The 21,808-nt window shown below is 47.4% G+C and overlaps 1 protein-coding gene across 1 annotated transcript; it reads left to right on the plus strand.

The window, feature by feature from the left end:
• Positions 1-4,828: 4,828 nt before the first annotated feature.
• LOC125536617 (secretory carrier-associated membrane protein 1) lies at positions 4,829-9,016 on the plus strand. Its single transcript, XM_048699856.1, has 13 exons — positions 4,829-5,095; positions 5,392-5,457; positions 5,561-5,665; positions 5,784-5,846; positions 6,126-6,159; positions 6,638-6,760; positions 7,322-7,384; positions 7,476-7,569; positions 7,688-7,733; positions 7,847-7,914; positions 8,320-8,368; positions 8,505-8,570; positions 8,659-9,016. The coding sequence occupies exons 1-13, from the start codon at positions 5,033-5,035 to the stop codon at positions 8,743-8,745; spliced, it is 927 nt and encodes a 308-aa protein (XP_048555813.1). The 5' UTR covers positions 4,829-5,032; the 3' UTR covers positions 8,746-9,016.
• Positions 9,017-21,808: the final 12,792 nt, after the last annotated feature.

Genomic DNA, 21,808 nt, shown 5'->3' on the forward strand with positions numbered 1-21,808 from the left:
GTGAGTCCGAACTTCGTAGTCGCACTCTATTGGATATGGTGCGATCTATGATGTCTCTTACCATCTACTGCTATCATTTTGGGGTTATGCTTTAGAGACTACCGCATTCACTTTAAATAGGGCTCCATCAAAATCCGTTGAGACGACACCGTATGAATTATGGTTTGGGAAGAAACCTAAGCTGTCATTTCTAAAAGTTTGGGATGCGATGCTTATGTCAAGAAACTTCAACCTGAAAAGCTCGAACCCAAATCATAAAAATGCGTCTTCATAGGATACCCTAAGGAAACTATTGGGTATACCTTCTACCTCAGATCCGAAGGCAAGATCTTTGTTGCCAAGAATGGATCCTTTCTGGAGAAAGAGTTTCTCTCGAAAGAAGTAAGTGGGAGGAAAGTAGAACTTTATGAGGTACTCCCTCTTGAACCGGAGAGTAGTGCAGCTCAGGAAGATGTCTCTGTGGTGCTTGCACCGACTAGAGAGGAAATTAGTGATGATGATCATGAAACTTCAGATCAAGTTGCTACTGAACTTCATAGGTCCACAAAGATACGTTCTGCACCAGAATGGTACGACAACCCTGTCCTGGAAATCATGTTGTTAGACAACGGTGAACCTTCAAACTATGAAGAAGCGATGGCGGGCCCGGATTCCAACAAGTGGCTTGAAGCCATGAAATCCGAGATAGGATCCATGTATGAAAATAAAGTATGGACTTTGACAGACTTGCTGGATGATTGGCAAGCCATAGAGAATAAGTGGATCTTTAAGAAGAATACTGACGTGGATGGTAATGTGACCGTCTATAAGGCTTGGCTTGTCGCTAAGGGTTATCGACAAGTTCAAGGGGTTGACTACGATGAGACCTTCTCACCCGTAGCAAAGCTGAAGTCCGTCCGAATCATGTTAGCAATTGCCGCATTCTATGATTATGAGATATGGCAAATGGACGTCAAAACGGCATTCCTTAACGGTTTCCTTAGGGAAGAATTGTATATGATGCAGCCGGAAGGTTTTGTCGATCCTAAGAATGCTAACAAGGTATGCAAGCTCCAGCACTCCATCTATGGGCTGGTGCAAGCATCTTGGAGTTGGAACATTCACTTTGATGAAATGATCAAAGCGTTTGGGTTTATATAGACTTATGGAGAAGCCTGTATTTACAAGAAAGTGAGTGGGAGCTCCGTAGCATTTATCATATTATATGCAGATGACATATTGTTGATGGGAAATGATATAGAACTTTTGGAAAGCATAAAGGCCTGCTTGAATAAGTGTTTTTCAATGAAGGACCATGGAGAAGTTGCTTACATATTAGGCATCAAGATCTATAGATATAGATTGAGACGCCTCATTGGTCTTTCACAAAGCACATACCTTGACAAGATATTGAAGAAGTTCAATATGGATCAGTCCAAGAAGGGGTTCTTGCCTTTATTGCAAGGTGTGAAATTGAGCATGGCTCAATGCCCGACCTCGGCAGAAGATAGAGAAAAGATGAGTGTCATCCCCTATGCCTCAGCCATAGGCTCTATTATGTATGCCATGCTGTGTACTAGACCTGATGTGAACCTTGCCATAAGTTTGGTAGGGAGGTACCAAAGTGATCCCGGTATGGAACACTGGACAACAGTCAAGAATATCCTGAAGTACCTGAAAAGGACTAAGGATATGTTTCTCGTTTATGGAGGTGGCGAAGAGCTCGTCGTAAAGGGTTACATTGATGCTAGCTTCGACACAGATCTGGATGACTCCAAGTCACAAACCAGATAAGTGTACATTTTGAATGGTGGGCAGTCAGCTGGTGCAGTTGTAAGCAAAGCGTCGTGGCGGGATCTACATGTGAAGTGGAGTACATAGCTGCCTCAGAGGCAACACAAGAAGCAGTCTGGATGAAGGAGTTCATCACCGACCTAGGAGTAATTCCCAATGCATCGGTCCAGATGACTCTCTTTTGTGACAACACTGGAGCTATTGCCCTTGCCAAGGAGCCTGGGTTTCACAAGAAGACTAGGCACATCAAGCGTCGCTTCAACTCCATTCGTGAATATATTCAAGATGGAGACATAGATATTTGTAAAGTGCATACAGATCTGAATGTCGCGGATCCGTTGACTAAACCTCTTCCACGAGCAAAACATGATCAACACCAGAACTCTATGGGTGTTCGATTCATCACAATGTAACTAGATTCTTGACTCTAGTGCAAGTGGGAGACTGTTGGAAATATGCCCTAGAGGTAACAATAAAATAGTTATTATTATATTTCCTTGTTCATGATAATTGTCTATTATTCATGCTATAATTGTATTAACCGGAAATCATAATACATGTGTGAATACATAGACCACAACATGTCCCTAGTGAGCCTCTAGTTGACTAGCTCGTTGATCAATAGATGGTTGTGGTTTCCTGACCATGGACATTGGATGTCGTTGATAACAGGATCACATCATTAGGAGAATGATGTGATGGACAAGACTCAATCCTAAGCATAGCATAAGATCGTGTAGTTCGTTTGTTAGAGCTTTTCTAATGTCAAGTATCATTTCCTTATACCATGAGATTGTGCAACTCCCGGATACCGTAGGAATGCTTTGGGTGTATCAAACGTCACAACGTAAATGGGTGACTATAAAGGTGCACTACAGGTATCTCCGAAAGTGTCTGTTGGGTTGGCATGAATCGAGACTAGGATTTGTCACTCCGTATGACAGAGAGGTATCTCTGGGCCCACTCAGTAATGCATCATCATAACGAGCTCAATGTGACTAAGGAGTTAGCCACGGGATCATGCGTTATGGAATGAGTAAAGAGACTTGCCGGTAACGAGATTGAACGAGGTATGGGGATACCGACGATCGAATCTCGGGCAAGTAACATACCGATGGACAAAGGGAATTGTATACGAGATTGATTGAATCCCCGACATCGTGGTTCATCCGATGAGATCATCGTGGAACATGTGGGAGCCAACATGGGTATCTAGATCCCGCTGTTGGTTATTGGTCGGAGAGATGTCTCGGTCATGTTTGCATGGTTCCCGAACCCGTAGGGTCTACACACTTAAGGTTCGATAACGCTAGAGTTGTTATGGGAAATTGTATTTGGTTACCGAAGGTTGTTCGGAGTCCCGGATGAGATCCCGGACATCACAGGAGTTCCCGAATGGTCCGAAGGTGAAGATTTATATATGGGAAGTCGAGTTTCAGTAGCCGGAATGGTTTCGGGGGTTATCGATATTGTACCGGGACCATCGAAAGGTGTTCGGGGGTCCACCGGGTGGGGTCACCTGCCCCGGAGGACTTAATGGGCTGAATATGGGAGGGAACCAGCCCCCTAGTGGGTTGGTGCGCCCCCAAGGGCCCAAGGCGCCTAGGGTTGGAAACCCTAGGGGGAGGGGGCGCCTACCACCTGCTTGAGGGGCAAGTTTCCCCTCCTGTCCGCCCCTCTAGATGCATCTAGGGGGGCCGGCCCCCTCTTCCCTTCCCCCTATAAATAGTGGGGGTCGGAGGGCAGCGGCACCCCTTCCCTGGCGCAGCCCCTCCCTTCTCCAACACCTCCTCCTCCTCCGTAGTGCTTGGCGAAGCCTTGCTGAAGAACTGCAAGCTCCACCTCCACGTCGTCGTGCTGCCGGAGCAATCCCTCAACTTCTCCTCTCCCCTTGCTGGATCAAGAAGGAGGAGACGTCCCCGGGCTGTACGTGTGTTGAACGCGGGGGCGCCGTCCGTTCGACGCTTGGATCAGATTTTCCGCGATTTGAATCGCGCGAGTACGACTCCATCAACCGCGTTCTTGTAACGCTTCCGCTTAGCAATCTTCAAGGCTATGAAGATGCACTCCCTCTCTCCCGTTGCTAGCATCTCCTAGATTGATCTTGGTGACACGTAGGAAAATTTTGAATTATTATTACGTTCCCCAACAGAGGAATCGCCCACGAAAGAGGAGTCACACGAGCTCATCTACAATGCGAAAAATCACCATCAAACTACTTTCCATCCCCAACAAAAAACATCAAGTTTCATCGTTTTTTACCTTTGGGAGTTTCGTCAGACACCTTGCTTGCGGGGTGGATGAAATCGACCGACTGCGGGTTGGGTAGCCGTCGCCGTCGGCCGGTGCGGGCGGCGGCAACTGCACGACAGAAGAGATGGCCGCACGTCGGCGGGCAGCTTCGCACGGCCGAGCCTCGCGGCCGTTGGGGCGGGCGGAGTGGCGCGCCTCCACTAACTCCGGCGGCGGGGGGCGGGGGGGGGGGGGGGGGGGGGGGGGGGGGGGGGGTCTAGGCTTGGATGAAGCCTACTCCATCGTAGACCTCCTTGAGGAAGGCGTTTAGGCCAGCCGCAACAGTCGGAGAAGTTTCGATTCAGTGGCTCCGGGCGGCGGGCCGGCGAGGCAGGCGGCGAGCCTGGTGGCCGTCGGGCGGGCGGCGGCGGCGTTGATTTGGTGCGGAGTCGGGTGGGTGGCGGCTAGTCGCGCGGAAGGGAAATGAATGACGGTTAGGCAGTTGGCGGGCGTCCGTGTTTTTACATCTTCGGTAGGCGGAGATGCAAATTTGCACCGCGAGGTGTTGTAGTTACATCTCCGGGAGGTGGGTGTAGATGAAAAAAAAAATACATCTGTTGGAGAGGTGTTTTGGTCTTCGAAAATGTAAAAGTTAGATATTTCTCATCTACATCTTTTATTGGAGATGGATGGACGGTGCGTTGTAATCGGCTGGTTGATGGGAATCTTTTCCCTATATTTAAACGTCTCATAGTATCAAGTTAAGTTAAATTAAATCTCATCGAAATGAGAGCGAGAGGGATCCAAATAAACCGAAGTTTGGCCCGCGAGCAGTGCCCGGCGTGTGCGGCTCAAGTCGCAAAGTCGTCGCCGTCACACATATCTGGCCCAACTGGTGGGGGGCGGTGCAAGTGCAACCGTGCGTGCGCTCCTGTACCCATCTGTCAGCCGGGACTCATCGTCTCCTCCTCCCCCAATCGCCATTGTCGGTGGTGCAAGCAAGCGCGCCGAGGCGTGTGGGAGGGACATGGCGGGGCGCTACGATGGCGGCAACCCTTTCGAGGAGGAGGAGGACGTGAATCCTTTCTCGGTAAGGAGCCAATCCCCTACCCACGCCACGCCATATCTCTCTTTATCCCATTCCGCCATTGCCCCCGATGCAGCGGATCTAAGTTTCCTTCTCGTCGCCGTGGGCGCGGCCAGGCGTTCGCTTGCGTTCGGATCTGACTAGAGGCAGATCTCATCTAATCTTTTCTCCTCTTCGTCCAATCTCGCCATCACCGACGCTTTTAGTTCTGGGGGATTCGCACTGGACCGATGAGGCATTGGTGCCAAAACCCTCCTGTATGCCCTCCTAACTGAAATTTGTGGGTGGTTTCTTGGCAGGAACAAGCGCGAGGCAAAGCTGGTGGGCAGTCCAACTATGGTGGCGGCGGCGCGTTTTACATGCCAGTATGCCCTTAGTTATTCTGCTCACCATTGCATTTGGGGTTAAATTTGCCCTTGACTGCTGGCTGCTCACCACTGTCGTTCATTGATTTTAACTGTAATGTAGAATCCCAGAAACGTTGCTCCTTCCTCGAATTCGCGGCTTTCGCCCCTTCCCCCGGAACCTGCAGATTTCAGTGCCACAGTGGATATCCCTCTTGAGTCATCAAAGGTATGTGTGATTGTGCAGCTTAATCTTTGCAGTTGCAAAATGCACCTATGAGAACAACAGCTAGAAGGAAAATGATACCCAGGGCTTCCAATTAATGTGTGCTTTCTGAATGCTCCAGGACCTGAAGAAAAGAGAAAAGGAGCTGCAAGCGAGGGAAGCGGAGTTGAACAAGAGGGAGAAGGTACAATGCATATTTACGCGGTTATACTAGTCGTTAACTTGACTACTAAGATAACTCATTAACAGAGTATATTTGGGGCTTATGTTAGTTGATGTTAATAGCAGTCTTCAGTGTGAACTAATCTCATGAAGTTTATTTAGGATCATCTTTGGTTGATGGCTACCTTTCAAATTCAGCTTTTTATAGCCGCACACTGTATTACTGGCACTATTTACATAGTCGATCTGAGCCAAAAGTTTTATCAGGTTCTGATTCCCTCATATTAATTATATTTACTAGGAATTGAAAAGAAGGGAGGAAGCTGCAGCACGAGGTTAGTGTTTGTTTTTTCTTTCTGTCTTTCATAGATGACAGATTAGAAGCAATTCGTCATAATTCTTTTCCTATTTTCTCTGGACAAAATGAAAGAATCATACAGTAACGGACTTGTAAAACAACTAAACAAGTATCCGCTAAGCATCAGAAGTTCAGAATCTTGCTATAGCCAAGGTCTAAATTTGTGCCTTTTGTTTTTTATTTCGTACTTTCTCCTCTGCAAACAAAGCTATATATATGATCATTATGTTCAAAATCGAAAATGTAACCGGTAATGACACTTTAATATACAACAAGTATAACTGCTGAACATCATCAAGTTGTACATCTTGTAATTTATTATTTTTCTCAATGAATAATCCATTCAAAGATTGTATTGTCACTTATTGTTTTCAAAAGAAATTTCATTAATTAATTATGTTGTTCACGATTAGCTAAACTTCTGATCCCTTATTCTGTTTGATATTATTTTATAGCTGGTATTGTCATCGAGGAGAAAAACTGGCCTCCTTTTCTGCCACTCATCCACCATGACATTGCCAATGAGATACCGACTCATCTTCAAAGAATGCAATACTTCGCATTTGCGTCATTTCTTGGTACCGCTTCCTTTCAATTCTTGAAATATTCCTGAAGTTTGTTGAAGAAATTTCTTCTTGTTTTTTAAATGGGATGGTGGCCAAACATTTTCTCCATATCTTAGGAGGTGTTATTTGTATTTCAAAAATCAAATGTTAAAAGCTTTTTTTCTGTGGGATATGTGCTAAAGTTAATATTGGCAAATAATTTTGTTCAAACTTCACATCCTGTCGCCGAAGTGACATGCATTTCTTCAGCTGACAGCCATAGCATAGTCAAATAAATTGGCAGAGGAAATTATTAATGTCATTAATGTCTATATTTCTACATGCCTGCATTTATCAAGATTAGGATGTACGTTAATTTGATCTGCTAAAAGATTTTGAGAATGCCTTAATGGCTTTAGAATGTACGCTATATTTCTACATGCCTGCATTTTATTTTCAAGTTTTATGATGTTCTAAACTATACATTCCAATTCTAATATTTGTTCAGAGGTAGAACTGGATGGTAATATAAGAATAAACCTTCCTTCTTCGCATATCAGCAAAACTAAGAAAGCTTTCTCTGGCATTGAATAGGTTTGGTTTGCTGTCTCTTCTGGAATGTCGTAGCAGTTACTTCAGCCTGGATCAAGGGGGAAGGTAATGCTCAATCCCTTTTGCTGTTCCCTATGGCGTATGCATCTAAGGAATTATTTAATGCTTGAATAACAAATGGTTTATCCATGTCCAGGTGTGAAAATCTGGTTGCTAGCAATAATCTACTTCATCTCTGGGGTTCCTGGTGCATATGTGTTATGGTATCGCCCTCTTTATAATGCTATGAGGTATTTATTTAAAAGCTTACTTTATTTTTTTACATCTCCTTGTTTCTCCTGGATTTTCTTTCTCTGTCCTGGATTTTGCATATGTATAAATAAATGTTTCTTGCAACTTGTGTTACAGGACTGACAGCGCGTTGAAGTTTGGATTGTTTTTCTTGCTCTACTTGGTTAGTTATATGAGTATATTACTCAAGAATGCCTTGGTTCATCTGCATAATGTTTAATGTGTGATAATTCAGAACCTACAAAAATACAGTACTTGAACGTTCTGTTTTTGCAGTTTCACATCGTTTTCGTCGTATTTGCTGCCGTGGCTCCTCCCGCTGTCTTTGAGGGCAAGTCTTTGGCGTAAGTCTCTTGTTTGCTTATATTCAGGAAATGACATTACAAGACTGGAACCAGTGACCTGTATAGTACTTGAATTCAATACAAATGGTTTTTGTTAAGATAGTATCGGCAAGACAGTTGCATGAATTGTATGCTTTGTGCATTTTAATTCTAGCATATTTCAATTTGTAGATGAGCATCATCATAGAAGTCAGCTCAGGTGCACAGTTATCGCCTGATTTTGTATACCCATAGTTAGACCCATCTTAATTGAGTTACTGAACTCTATTTATCCTTAGAATTATACTGCTTCTATTCATCCTTCCATACGAAGTGCTTCACTTTAAAATATGGCAGCCCAAAATATTCCTCGGATATATGTTTGGAACTTCACCTGGACTGAATTCTATTTTTCTGCTTGTGTAGAGGAATTTTGCCGGCGATTGATCTTATCAGTGTGAATGCTCTAGTTGGGGTAAGTACATGAACCTATGGTTGGCCAGCTAACACTATGTCTATCAGAGACATGGTGAATCACCAGTGCAGTAGTCAAATTCCTGATGCCAAGGAGTTCTTTCTCTGGCCAAGTAATTGATGCAATTGTTGTGCAGATCTTCTACTTCATTGGGTTTGGATTATTTGCCCTGGAGTCATTGTTGAGCATCTGGGTTATCCAGGTCAGCATTCAGATGATCAACCGTTCTGTTTTACAACATATATTGAAAAGTGAAATGTCTGAGCCGCTTTGGCATTATATGCGTGCAGCAAGTGTACATGTACTTCCGAGGAAGTGGAAAGGCCGCAGAGATGAAGCGTGATGCGACAAGGGGCGCTATGAGAGCGGCATTTTGACTTGCCACATATCTCAGATGATGATAGGTCTCAAGATTAATTCCATGGGTTAGATGGCACCATAAACAAAAGTATATGTTTGCCTTGGCTCTGACTATAATCTTAAGTTGGCATAGGATACTGCTGTGATGAAGTGACATTGTAGGACTTGTCCACTTTTCTTACCGGTATAGAGAATGTGCAGTTTTTACAGATTATGATCCGTCCTGAATATAAACGCTGTGTCCTGACTCCTGAGAGTAGGGGTATTAACAAGGTACCGTTGCGACTATATGAATGGTACCTACGATCTCGCCTATTTGTTGCAGCTTTACCAATATATATCATTCGGTTTAAAGAAAAAGCAAAGGGTTTTCCAACGGTAGGAATTTTCCATGTGGTCTCACCTAATGGTAAGAATACGGGAAAAGCTTAGGAACAGCAGGCGTCCGCCGCCTTCAGCATGCGACGTGTGTTCCGTGTGTGGCCCGAGCGGCCACTGCATCTTTACTGTAATTTTTCTGCAACAACATCCGTGTTGCAAAAAAGTGAAAATGTAAAAAGAAACTATACAACAAGACGTCTGTTGCAAAAAATATATGCAACAAGACCTCTTTTGCAAAAAATGAATAAAAATGCAAAAGACCTCTGCTGCTGCAAAAAAAAAGCAACACTAACCTCATTGCAAATGTTTTTGCAACAAGACTTGTCTTGCAAAAGAAAACTTGCAACACGTCGCCATCAGTTGCAAAAAATGAGGACAAGGTGAGCCACACGATACACCAGATCTGACGACTCACAACCCGACGGATCCTTAAAAAAGATTCATCGACCAACGCGTACCACGTCCCTAAGAATATTGGGTAAAGAATCGGGTCTGGACGCATTCCTAAGGAGTCTAGTACCTTCGTCCCTACAAAACAAATGCCATAAATTGTAGTATTAAAAAAAAATACTACGAACTAAATGACCGCTGCTACATAGGTGTGTACGCATTTTATAATTGAACTTTGACCATGAATTAGACCACTCAAATGTGGGTTATATGTGACAACAATTATACCGTTGAATTCATATTTAAAAGAAGTTTCCATTGGTATAATTTTCAAGTCACAAAACTATATATTATCTGTCTAATTTATTATCAAGGTTGTATTGTGGGATGCGTGCACACCTTATTCATTGAAATATGAAGAGTACATGTTTATTAAACAGGCTGGTTACAAAGAGTACACATTTGGACACCGAAAGACAGGTGGTTTGAAGATTTGCATAAAGACACCAAAATATGAAATTTTGCAACAAACCCTTGAAGATCCATGTGTCTTGCCCAACCGTCGCCTCACTCTACCGTTGCCATGGCCTCATTGAAGAGAGATGGGAAATGTTACCACACCCGACTAGAAAGAGCACAATCGCATGTGATGGAGCCAAGTCTTTGTGCGACGATCGTCGAGGATCATCCTCATGTCTTACTGAAAAAAAATTTCACCCTGCTTTATAGATAAAGCAACTCCCAAGCCATACAACCGATCGAACAAGAACAAGAAAAAGAAATGAAACGACAAAGATACAAGATGCCCGCTTGACACGAACCTCAAGAGTTTGGACCTAGAGTCCAGCGGAGTGTCCGGTGCTTCTCCGGCTGCAAGCTCCATAAGTGTAGAGAGTCCGGCAGGCTCTAGACTCCCGTCTTCGGACCTGTCGGCCTGCTCTGGATCTAAGGCCAGAGCGGTAATCGGGGCCGCGAACCCTTCAAGGATCAAATTGTTGGGGAACGTAGCAATAATTAAAAATTTCCTACGTGTCACCAAGATCAATCTAGGAGATACTAGCAACGAGAGAGAGGGAGTGCATCTTCATACCCTTGAAGATCGCTAAGCGGAAGCGTTACAAGAACGCGGTTGGTGGAGTCGTACACGCAACGATTCAGATCGCGGTCGATTTCGATCTAAGCGCTGAACAACGGCGCCTCCGCGTTCAACACACGTACAACCTGAGAATGCCTCCTCCTTCTTGATCCAGCAAGGGGAGAGGAGAAGTTGAGGGAGAACTCCGACAGCACGACGGCGTGGTGGTGATGGAGCTCGTGGTTCTCCGACAGGGCTTCGACAAGCGCTATGGGGGAGGAGGAGGTGTAGGAGAGTGTAACACCCGGATAATCTTGCTACAGTAATTCCACGCTAATCATGCCACGTCACCTCGATTATTGTTGCTAAGCTTTCGTTAGTTCAAACCGATTTAAATTAATTCAAAATTGGATTTATGACATCAACATGATGTCATGCTGACGTCAGCAGTCAACAGAGTTGACTGGTCAACCTGACCAGTGGGTCCCACTGGTCAGTGACACATTTTATTTAAACAGTTTAATTAATCTAATCAAAATTAATTAGGGGTGGGCCCCACTGTCATACTAATTAATTAGCTAATTAACTAACCAGGTTAATTAGATAACTAATGTTTAATTAGTTTAAGTATTTGTTTATTTAATTAATCAAAATTAATTAAGTTAATTATTTCTGCAATTAATTAATTATATTATTATTATTTTTTATATAATTTTTTTAATTCCTATTTTTTTATAAACGTTCTGGGGGCTTGAGGCCCCACTTGTCATAGGGCCAAGGGCGGGCCCAGCTGTCTGTGGCCCCGGGGGCCTAAGCGGGCGCGCGGGCTTGCTGGCGTGCGGGCGCAGGGGCGCTGGTGCCCAGCCCGAACGGCCGTCGATGCAGCAGCGGGCGCTGCGGTGGTGGAGCAGCGCGGGGCCGGCGACGAGCGGCGTAGTGGCAGAGACCGGAGCAGCAGGGCGGCCACGGCGGCTCGCGATGGAGGCGGGGCGGCGAGCAAGAAGCAACAACGGGGAGCGGCGGCGCTTGCAAGGGACAGACGAGACAGGCAGCAGCGGTGGCTGCAACGGCGCCGGCAACAGCAGTAGCGCGACACGGGGCGGCGAGCACGGGCGGTCGGGGGTGGAGCAGCGGCGCCGATGTGAAGCAGGGGCGCCGACCGGCAGAGGCCGCGGGGCGCGCGTGGCGGGGCGACATGGTTCGCGTGCAGGCGAACCGCGACGGGTCGTGGCCACGCAGAGGCGGCGAGGTGAGGTGCACGGCCCTGGGTGGCCGCGTACGGCGAGGCGACGGCGGGGGATGGCTCGGGCGCAACGAGCGCGGGGAGGCCGCGAGCGAGCACAACCAGCAAAGGGGCGCGGCGGGACACAGTGAGCGCGGCGGGGTCGAGCGCGGCCCGGGCGCAGCCAGCAGGGACCGCGGCGGGCGCGGCGCGTGCGAGAGCGCGGACGGCGCGGGCGTGGCGCGGTGAGCGAGTGAGGGAGAGGGGCGAGGCGCGTGCTCACGGTGGGCATAGGGGACGGGGCAACGGGGCGCGGGGAGGGGATGGGGACGACGCGCGGCAGGGAAGCAGGCCGACGGAGAAGTTCGACGAGGCGGCGCGGTCTCCAGGCGGCGATGGCGAAGGGCACGACGTCAGGGGGGCCGTTCCCCTCGATCCGATTTGGATCGGGGAGGAGGGGGAAGCGAGTGGGGGGGGGGGGGGGGGGGGGGGGGGGGGGGGGGGGGGGGGGGGGGGGGGGGGGGGGGGGGGGGGGTGCGAGTGGGGCGTCGGTGGGGGTTAGGGTTCCATCGGGTGGGTTATGAAAGAAGCTCATGATACGCCTCTGTCTATTCATCCTGGTAGTACAAAGATGTATCAATACATCCGTCAAAGATTCTGGTGGTCTAATATGAAGCAGGATATTGCTCATTTTGTTGCTGAGTGTGACGTTTGTCGCCGTATCAAAGCAGAGTATCAAAGGCCTGCTGGAACTATGCAACCTATCTCTATTCCTGAATGGAAATGGGACCATGTTGAAATGGACTTCGTCACTAGATTTCCCAAATCGCAGAAAGGTAATGATGCTATTCTTGTCGTCATTGACCGACTTTCTAAAGTTGCACATTTTCTGGCGGTCAAAAAGACAATCACTGCTAGTCAGCTTGCTACTCTCTACATGTCCAGAATTGTTTCACTTCACGGTATTCCACTGGTTATCAGTTCAGACCGTGGCAGCTTATTCACTTCAAGATTTTGGGCAAGTTTCCAAGAAGCTATGGGAACTCATCTGTCGTTCAATACGGCGTTTCATCCTTAGTCGTAAGGACAGGTTGAACATGTCAACCAAGTTCTCAAAGACATGCTTCGAGCTTGTGTGATTTTCTTCGGCAAGAAATGGGAGGAATCTCTTTCATATGCCGAGTTCTCTTATAATAATAGCTATCAAGCTAGTTTGAAGATGCCCCCCTTCGAAGTGCTATATGGACGAAAGTGTTGAATCCCTCTGAACTGGTCAGAAACTAGGGAACGTCCACTCTTCGGTCCGGATATTATCCAACAGGCCGAAGAACAAGTACGCATTATTCGCGAGAATCTCAAGACTGCTCAGTCACGTCAGAAAAGTCAGCATGACCGTCATCACCAAGACATGGTCTATCAACCTGGCGAAAAGGCTTATCTTCGAGTTACACCAATGAAGGGTGCTCACCGCTCCGGGATCAAGGGCAAGCTAGCTCCTCGCTATATCGGTCCCTTCACTATTCTCGAAAGGCGTGGAAAAGTGGCATATCAACTGGAGCTTCCGCCGAAGCTTTCTCAGGTTTACGACGTGTTCCACGTGTCACAACTCCGCCGTTGCTTCAAGGATCCAATCCGAGCAGTGGATCATGAAGTGCTCGAATTGCAGCAGGACCTCTCCTATAAAGAGCATCCGGTCCGCATTCTCGACCAAGCTGAACGCCGCACACGTCAGAAGGCGATCAAGTTCCTCAAATTCCAGTGGTCGAATCACTCTGAAGACGAAGCCACTTGGGAACGCGAGGACTGCCTGCGTGATGAATACCCCGCACTGTTTCCTTCTACCTCCTAAATCTCGGGACGAGATTTCTTGTAGTGGAGGAGATTTGTAACGCCCGGATAATCTTGCTACAGTAATTCCACGCTAATCATGCCACGTCACCTCGATTATTGTTGCTAAGCTTTCGTTAGTTCAAACTGATTCAAAATCAATTCAAAAAAAAGGCAAACAACAAAAGTTTTTAAGAAGTTGAAACAAAAAAGTTCGGTGGTTGCCGAATATTATGAAGGTAATTATAGTGCAGCAAACATATTTTTGTAAAATGGCTAAGATGGTTTAAAATGAAATTAAACAGAAAAGAAAATAAATAAAAAGAAAACAGGAAACACACTAAAAAAAGGAAAAAGGGGAAGCACCCCCCACCGGGCTCCGGCCCAGCAGGCCATTGGGCCACCCACCCGGCCAGCCCACCCTCCCCCCACTTCCCTTATCCACCCACCCGGTGGAACACTAACCCCCACCGACGCCCCACTCGCACCCCACTCCCCCACTCGCCCCCACTCGCTTCCCCCCTCCTCCCCGATCCAGATCGGGTCGAGGGGAACACCCCCCCCCCCCCCCCGATGCCGTGCCCTTCGCCGTCGCCGTCTGGAGACCGCGCCGCCTCGCCGGACTTCTCCGCCGGCTTGCTTCCCTGCCGCGCGTCGTCCCCATCCCCTCCCCGCGTCCCGTTGCCCCGTCCCCTACGCCCACCGGGAGCACGCGCCTCGCCCCTCTCCCTTGCTCGCTCACCGCGCCGCACCCGCGCCGTCCGCGCTCTTGCACGCGCCGCGCCCGCCGCGGTCCCTGCTGGCTGCGCCCGGGCCGCGCTCAACCCCGCCGCGCTCACCGTGTCCCGCCGCGCCCCTTTCCTGGCTGTGCTCGCTCGTGGCCTCCCCGCGCTCGTCGCGCCCGAGCCATCCCCCGCCGTCGCCTCGCCGTACGCGGCCACCCAGGGCCGTGCACCTCACCTCGCCGCCTCTGCGTGGCCACGGCCCGTCGCGGTTCGCCCGCGCGCGAACCACGTCGCCCCGCCACACGCGCCCCGCGGCCTCTGCCGGCCGGCGCCCCTGCTTCACATCGGCGCCGCTGCTCCACCCCCAACCGCCCGTGCTCGCCTCCCCGTGCCACGCTACTGCTGTTGCCGGCGCCGCTGCAGCCACCGCTGCTGCCTGTCTCGTCTGTCCCTTGCAAGCGCCGCCGCTCCCTGTTGTTGCTTCTTGCTCGCCGCCCCGCCTCCATCGCGAGCCGCCGTGGCCGCCCTGCTGCTCCGGTCTCTACCACTGCGCCGCTCGTCGCCGGCCCCGCGCTGCTCCACCACCGCAGCGCCTGCTGCTGCATCGACGGCCGTTCGGGCTGGGCACCAGCGCCCCTGCGCCCGCACGCCCGCTTAGGCCCCCGGGGCCACAGACAGCTGGGCCTGCCCTTGGCCCTATGACAAGTGGAGCCTCAAGCCCCCTGAACGTTTATAAAAAAAAGAGGAATTAAAAAATTATAAAAAATAATAATAATATAATATAATTAATTAATTAATTACGGAAATAATTAACTTAATTAATTTTGATTAATTAAACTAAACAAATACTTAAACTAATTAAACATTAGTTATCTAATTAACCTGGTTAGTTAATTAGCTAATTAATTAGTATGACAGTGGGGCCCACCCCTAATTAATTTTGATTAGATTAATTAAACTGTTTAAATAAAATGTGTCACTCACCAGTGGGACCCACTAGTCAGGTTGACCAGTCAACTCTGTTGACTGCTGACGTCAGCATGACATCATGCTGATGTCATAAATCCAATTTTGAATTAATTTAAATAATTAATTAAATTCCAGAAATTAATAAAATCTTTAGAAAATCATATCTTTTAATCCGGAACTCGGATTAAAATATTTTCAACATGAAAGTTGCTCAGAACGATGAGACGAACCCGGATACGCAACCCGTTCGTCCGCCACGCATCCCTAGCATACTGAACACGCAACTTTCCCCCTCCGGTTCATCTGTACGAAAACGCGAAACACCGGGAATACTTTCCCGGATGTTTTCCCCCTTCACCGGTACCACCTCATACCGCGTTAGGGCACACCTAGCATCGCGCTTTATCATGTCATGCATCATCATGCATTTGTTTGCATTATATTTATTGTTTCTCCCCTCTCTTCTCTTGCTAGACATCGAGACCGATGCCGCTGCTACCCAGTACGACTACGGTGTTGACGACCCCTCTCTCTTGCCAGAGCAACCAGGCAAGCCCCCCCTTTGATCACCAGATATCGCCTACTCTTCTCTCTACTTCTTGCATTAGAGTAGTGTAGCATTTTACCGCTTTCCGTTAATCCTATCCTGATGCATAGCCTGTCCTCGCTACTACTGTTGTTACCTTTACCTGCAATCCTAATGCTTAGAATAGGATGCTAGTTTATCATCAGTGGCCCTACATTCTTGTCCGTCTGCCATGCTATACTATCGGGCCGTGATCACTCGGGAGGTGATCACGGGTATATACTATACTTTATACATGATACATGTGGTGACTAAAGACGGGTCGGCTTGTGGAGCACCCGCGAGTGATTCACGGATTGGGGGCTGGAAGGACCTTTGTCCCAACGGCCCTTTGAGTGGATCTTTGTGGCGAAGCGACAAGGCAGGTTGAGACCACCTAGGAGAGAGGTGGGCCTGGCCCTGGTCGGCATTCGCGGTTATTTCAAAATAACACGCTTAACGAGTTCTTGGTATTTGATCTGAGTCTGGCTACTGGCCTATACGCACTAACCATCTACGCGGGGACAGTTATGGGCACTCGACATCGTGGTATCAGCCGAAGCCTTCGTGACGTCAGCGACTGAGCGGGCGCGCTGGGTTGGACTGGAACGCCTACTCTTGTATAAGGGAGGCTAGGTCTGCTCATCGGCCGCGTACGCAACGTGCAGGTGTGCAATGGGCGATGGGCCCAGACCCCTGCGCCATAGGATTTAGACCAGCGTGCTGACCTCTCTGTTGTGCCTAGGTAGGGCTGCGACGTGTTGATCTTCCGAGGCCGGGCATGACCCAAAAAAGTGTGTCCGGCCAAATGGGATCGAGCGTGTTGGGTTATGTGGTGCACCCCTGCAGGGAAGTTAATCTATTCGAATAGCCGTGATCTTCGGTAACAGGACGACTTGGAGTTGTACCTTGACCTTATGACAACTAGAACCGGATACTTAATAAAACACACTCTTCCAAGTGCCAGATACAACCGGTGATCGCTCTCTCACAGGGCGACGAGGGGAGGGTCATCGGTTAGGATTATGCTACACGATGCTACTTGCTGAACTTACCATCTACTCTCTTCTTCTGCTGCAAGATGGAGGTTACCAGAAGCGTAGTCTTCGACAGGACTAGCTATCCCCCTCTTATTCCAGCATTCTGCAGTTCAATCCACATATGATACCCTTATTCCATTTAATACCAATGCATACATATGTAGTGTAGCTCCTTTCTTGCGAGTACTTTGGATGAGTACTCACGGTTGCTTTGCTCCCTCTTTTCCCCCTTTCTATACTCGATTGCTGCGACCAGACGTTGGAGCCCAGGAGTCAGACGCCTCTGTCGACGATGACTACTACTACTCGAGAGGTGCCTACTACTACGTGCAGCCCACTAACGACGACCAGGAGTAGTTTAGGAGGATCCCAGGCAGGAGGCCTGCGCCTCTTTCGATATGTATCCCAGTTTGTGCTAGCCATCTTATGGTAACTTGTTTAACTTATGTCTGTACTCAGATATTGTTGCTTCCGCTAACTCGTCTATGATCGAGCTCTTGTATTCGAGCCCTCGAGGCCCCTGGCTTGTAATATGATGCTTGTATGACTTATTTTATTTGTAGAGTTGTGTTGTGATATCTTCCCGTGAGTCCCTGATCTTGATCATACACGTTTGCATGTATGATTAGTGTACGATTGAATCGGGGGCGTCACAGAGAGGGGAAGGGGCTGCACCAGGGGAAGGGTGCAGCTGCCCTCTCTCTCCCTCACTATATATAGGGGAAGGGGGAGGAGGAGGAGCCCTAGGGTTTCCCTAGGGTAGGGGCGGCGGCCACAGGGGAAACCCTAGATGGGTTTGGGCGCCCCCACCCCTAGGAAACTTGCCCCCAAGCCAGGAGGGGTGGCTGCCCTAGGGGAGGCGCCCCCACCTCTCCAGGTTACGTGAGATGGGGTGGGAGGGGCGCTCATCCCCTTAGTGGGTTGATGTGCCCCCTCCCGTTGGCCCATAAGGCCCCCCAACGCTTGTCGGGGCCTTCGAAACCCCTTTCGGACACGTTGGTCGTCACCCGGTACCCCCGGAACAATTCCGGACTCCAATACCCTTCGTCCAATATATCGATCTTCACCTCCGGACCGTTCCGGAACTCCTCGTCATGTCCGGGATCTCATCCGGGACTCCGAACAACCTTCGGTAACCACATACTATTTCCCATAACAACTCTAGCGTCACCGAACCTTAAGTGTGTAGACCCTACGGGTTCGGGAACCATGCAGACATGACCGAGACATCTCTCCGGCCAATAACCAATAGCGGGATCTGGATACCCATATTGGCTCCCACATGTTCCACGATGATCTCATCGGATGAACCACGATGTCGGGGATTCAATCAATCCCGTATACAATTCCCTTTGTCTATCGGTATGTTACTTGCCCGAGATTCGATCGTCGGTATCCCCATACCTCGTTCAATCTTGTTACTGGCAAGTCTCTTTACTTGTTCCGTAACGCATGATCCCGTGGCTAACTCCTTAGTCACATTGAGCTCATTATGATGATGCATTACCGAGTGGGCCCAGAGATACCTCTCCGTCACACGGAGTGACAAATCCCAGTCTTGATTCGTGCCAACCTAACAGACACTTTCGGAGATACCTGTAGTGCATCTTTATAGCCACCCAGTTACGTTGTGAAGTTTGGTACACCCAAAGCATTCCTACGGTATCCGGGATTTGCACAATCTCATGGTCTAAGGAAATGATACTTGACATTAGCAAACGAACTGCACGATCTTGTGCTACGCTTAAGATTGGGTCTTGTCCATCACATCATTCTCCTAATGATGTGATCCCGTTATCAATGACATCCAATGTCCATGGTCAGAAAACCATGACCATCTTTTGATCAACGAGCTAGTCAACTAGAGGCTTACTAGGGACATATTACGATCTATGTATTCACACATGTATTACGGTTTCCGATTAATACAATTATAGCATGAACAATAGACAATTATAATGAACAAGGAAATATAATAATAACCATTTTATTATTGCCTCTAGGGCATATTTCCAACAGTCTCCCACTTGCACTAGAGTCAATAATCTAGTTCACATCGTTATGTGATTAACACTCATAGTTCACATCGCCATGTGACTAACACCCGAAGAGTTTACTAGAGTCAATAATCTAGTTCACATCGCCATGTGATTAACACCCAAGAGTTTACTAGAGTCAATAATCTAGTTCACATCACCATGTGATTAACACTCAATGAGTTCTAGGGTTTCATCATGTTATGCTTACGAGAGAAGTGTCAGTCAACGGGTCTGCAACATTCAGATCCGTGTGTTCTTCGCAAATCTTGATTTCATATTGTAGATGTTGCTACTATGCTCCACTTGGAGCTATTCCAAATGGTTGCTCCACTATACGTATCCGGTTTGCTACTCAGATTCATCCAGATAGGTATTAAAGCTTGCATCGACGTAACCCTTTACGCCGAACTCTTTATCACCTCCATAACCGAGAAACATTTCCTTATTCCTAAGGACAATTTTGACTACTGTCCAATGATCCGCTCCTGGATCACTCTTGTACCCCCTTGCCAGACACGTGGCAAGGCACATCGCGGTATGCTACGTCTTGAGCTTGCGTTGGTTTTCCCCGAAGAGGAAGGGATGATGCGGCAGAGTAGAGTAAGTATTTCCCTTAGTTTTTGAGAACCAAGGTATCAATCCAGTAGGAGGCCACGCTCAAGTCCCTCGTACCTGCACAAAGCGATAGCTACTCGCAACCAACGCGATTAGGGGTTGTCAATCCCTTCACGGTCACTTACGAGAGTGAGATCTAATAGATATAATATTTTTGGTATTTTTGGTATAAAGATGCAAAGTAAAAAAGTAAAAGCAAAGTAAAAAGCAAAGCAAGATTAAAGTGATGGATATTGATATGATGAGAATAGACTCGGGGGCCATAGGTTTCACTAGTGGCTTCTCTCAAGATCATAAGTATTCTACGGTGGGTGAACAAATTACTGTTGAGCAATTGACAGAATTGAGCATAGTTATGAGAATATCTAGGCATGATCATGTATATAGGCATCACGTCCGTGACAAGTAGACCGAAACGATTCTGCATCTACTACTATTACTCCACTCATCGACCGCTATCCAGCTTGCATCTAGAGTATTAAGTTAAAAACAGAGTAACGCCTTAAGCAAGATGACATGATGTAGAGAGATAAATTCATGCAATATGAAATAAACCCCATCTTGTTATCCTCGATGGCAATGATGCAATACGTGCCTTGCTGCCCCTTCTGTCACTGGGAAAGGACACCGCAAGATCGAACCCAAAGCTAAGCACTTCTCCCATGGCAAGAACTACCAATCTAGTTGGCAAACTAAACGGATAATTCGAAGATACTTGCAAAGATAACCAATCATACATAAAAGAATCCAGAGAAGATTCAAATATTATTCATAGATAGACTTGATCATAAACCCACAATTCATCGGTCTCAACAAACACACCGCAAAAAGAAGATTACATTGAATAGATCTCCACAAGAGAGGGGGAGAACTTTGTATTGAGATTCAAAGAGAGAGAAGAAGCCATCTAGCTACTAACTATGGACCCGAAGGTCTGAGGTAAACTACTCACACTTCATCAGAGAGGCTATGATGATGTAGAAGCCCTCCGTGATGATGGCCCTCTTCCGTCGGAGCTCCGGAACAGGCCCCAAGATGGGATCTCGTGGATACCGAAAGTTGCAGCGGTGGAATTAGGTTTTTGGCTCCTGTTCTGATCGTTTGGGGGTACGTGTGTATATATAGGAGGAAGAAGTACGCCAGAGGAGCACCGAGGGGCACACGAGGCAGGGGGGCGCCCCCACCCTCGTGACCGCATCTTTTGTTCCTTGGAGCAGGGTCCAAGTCTCCTGGATCACGTTCGGTGAGAAAATCACGTTCCCTAAGATTTTATTCCGTTTGGACTCCGTTTGATATTCTGTTTCTCCAAAACACTGAAATAGGCAAAAAACAACAATTCTGGGCTGGGCCTCCGGTTAATAGGTTAGTCCCAAAATAATATAAAAGTGGAAAATAAAGCCCATTATAGTCCAAAACAGTAGATAATATAGCATGGAGCAATCAAAAATTATAGATACGTTGGAGACGTATCAGGCATCCCCAAGCTTAATTCCTGCTCGTCCTCGAGTATGTAAATGATAAAAAGAGAATTTTTGATGCGGAGTGCTACTTGGCATAATTTCAATGCAAATCTTCTTAATTGTGGTATGAATATTCAGATTCGAAAGATTCAAGACAAAAGTTTATATTGACATAAAAATAATAATACTTCAAGCATACTAACAAAGCAATTATGTTTTCTCAAAATAACATGGCCAAAGAAAGTTATCCCTACAAAATCGTATAGTCTGGCTATGCTCTATCTTCACCACACAAAGTATTTAAATCATGCACAACCCCGATGACAAGCCAAGCAATTGTTTCATACTCTAACTTTTTCAAAACTTTTTCAATCTTCACGCAATACATGAGCGTGAGCCATGGATATAGCACTATAGGTGGGATAGAATGGTGGTTGTGGAGAAGACAAAAAGGAGAAGATAGTCTCACATCAACTAGGCGTATCAACAGGCTATGGAGATGCCCATCAATAGATATCGATGTGAGTGAGTAGGGATTGCCATGCAATGGATGCACTAGAGCTGTAAGTATATGAAAGCTAAAAAAGAAACTAAGTGGGTGTGCATGCAACTTACTTGCTCATGAAGACCTAGGGAAATTTGAGGAAGCCCATCATTGGAATATACAAGCCAAGTTCTATAATGTAAAATTCCCACTAGTATATGAAAGTGATAACATGAGAGACTCTCTACTATGAAAATCATGGTGCTACTTTGAAGCACAAGTGTGGTA

Source organism: Triticum urartu, chromosome 2 (assembly GCF_003073215.2).
Source record: "Triticum urartu cultivar G1812 chromosome 2, Tu2.1, whole genome shotgun sequence".
Classification (NCBI taxonomy): Eukaryota; Viridiplantae; Streptophyta; class Magnoliopsida; order Poales; family Poaceae; genus Triticum; species Triticum urartu.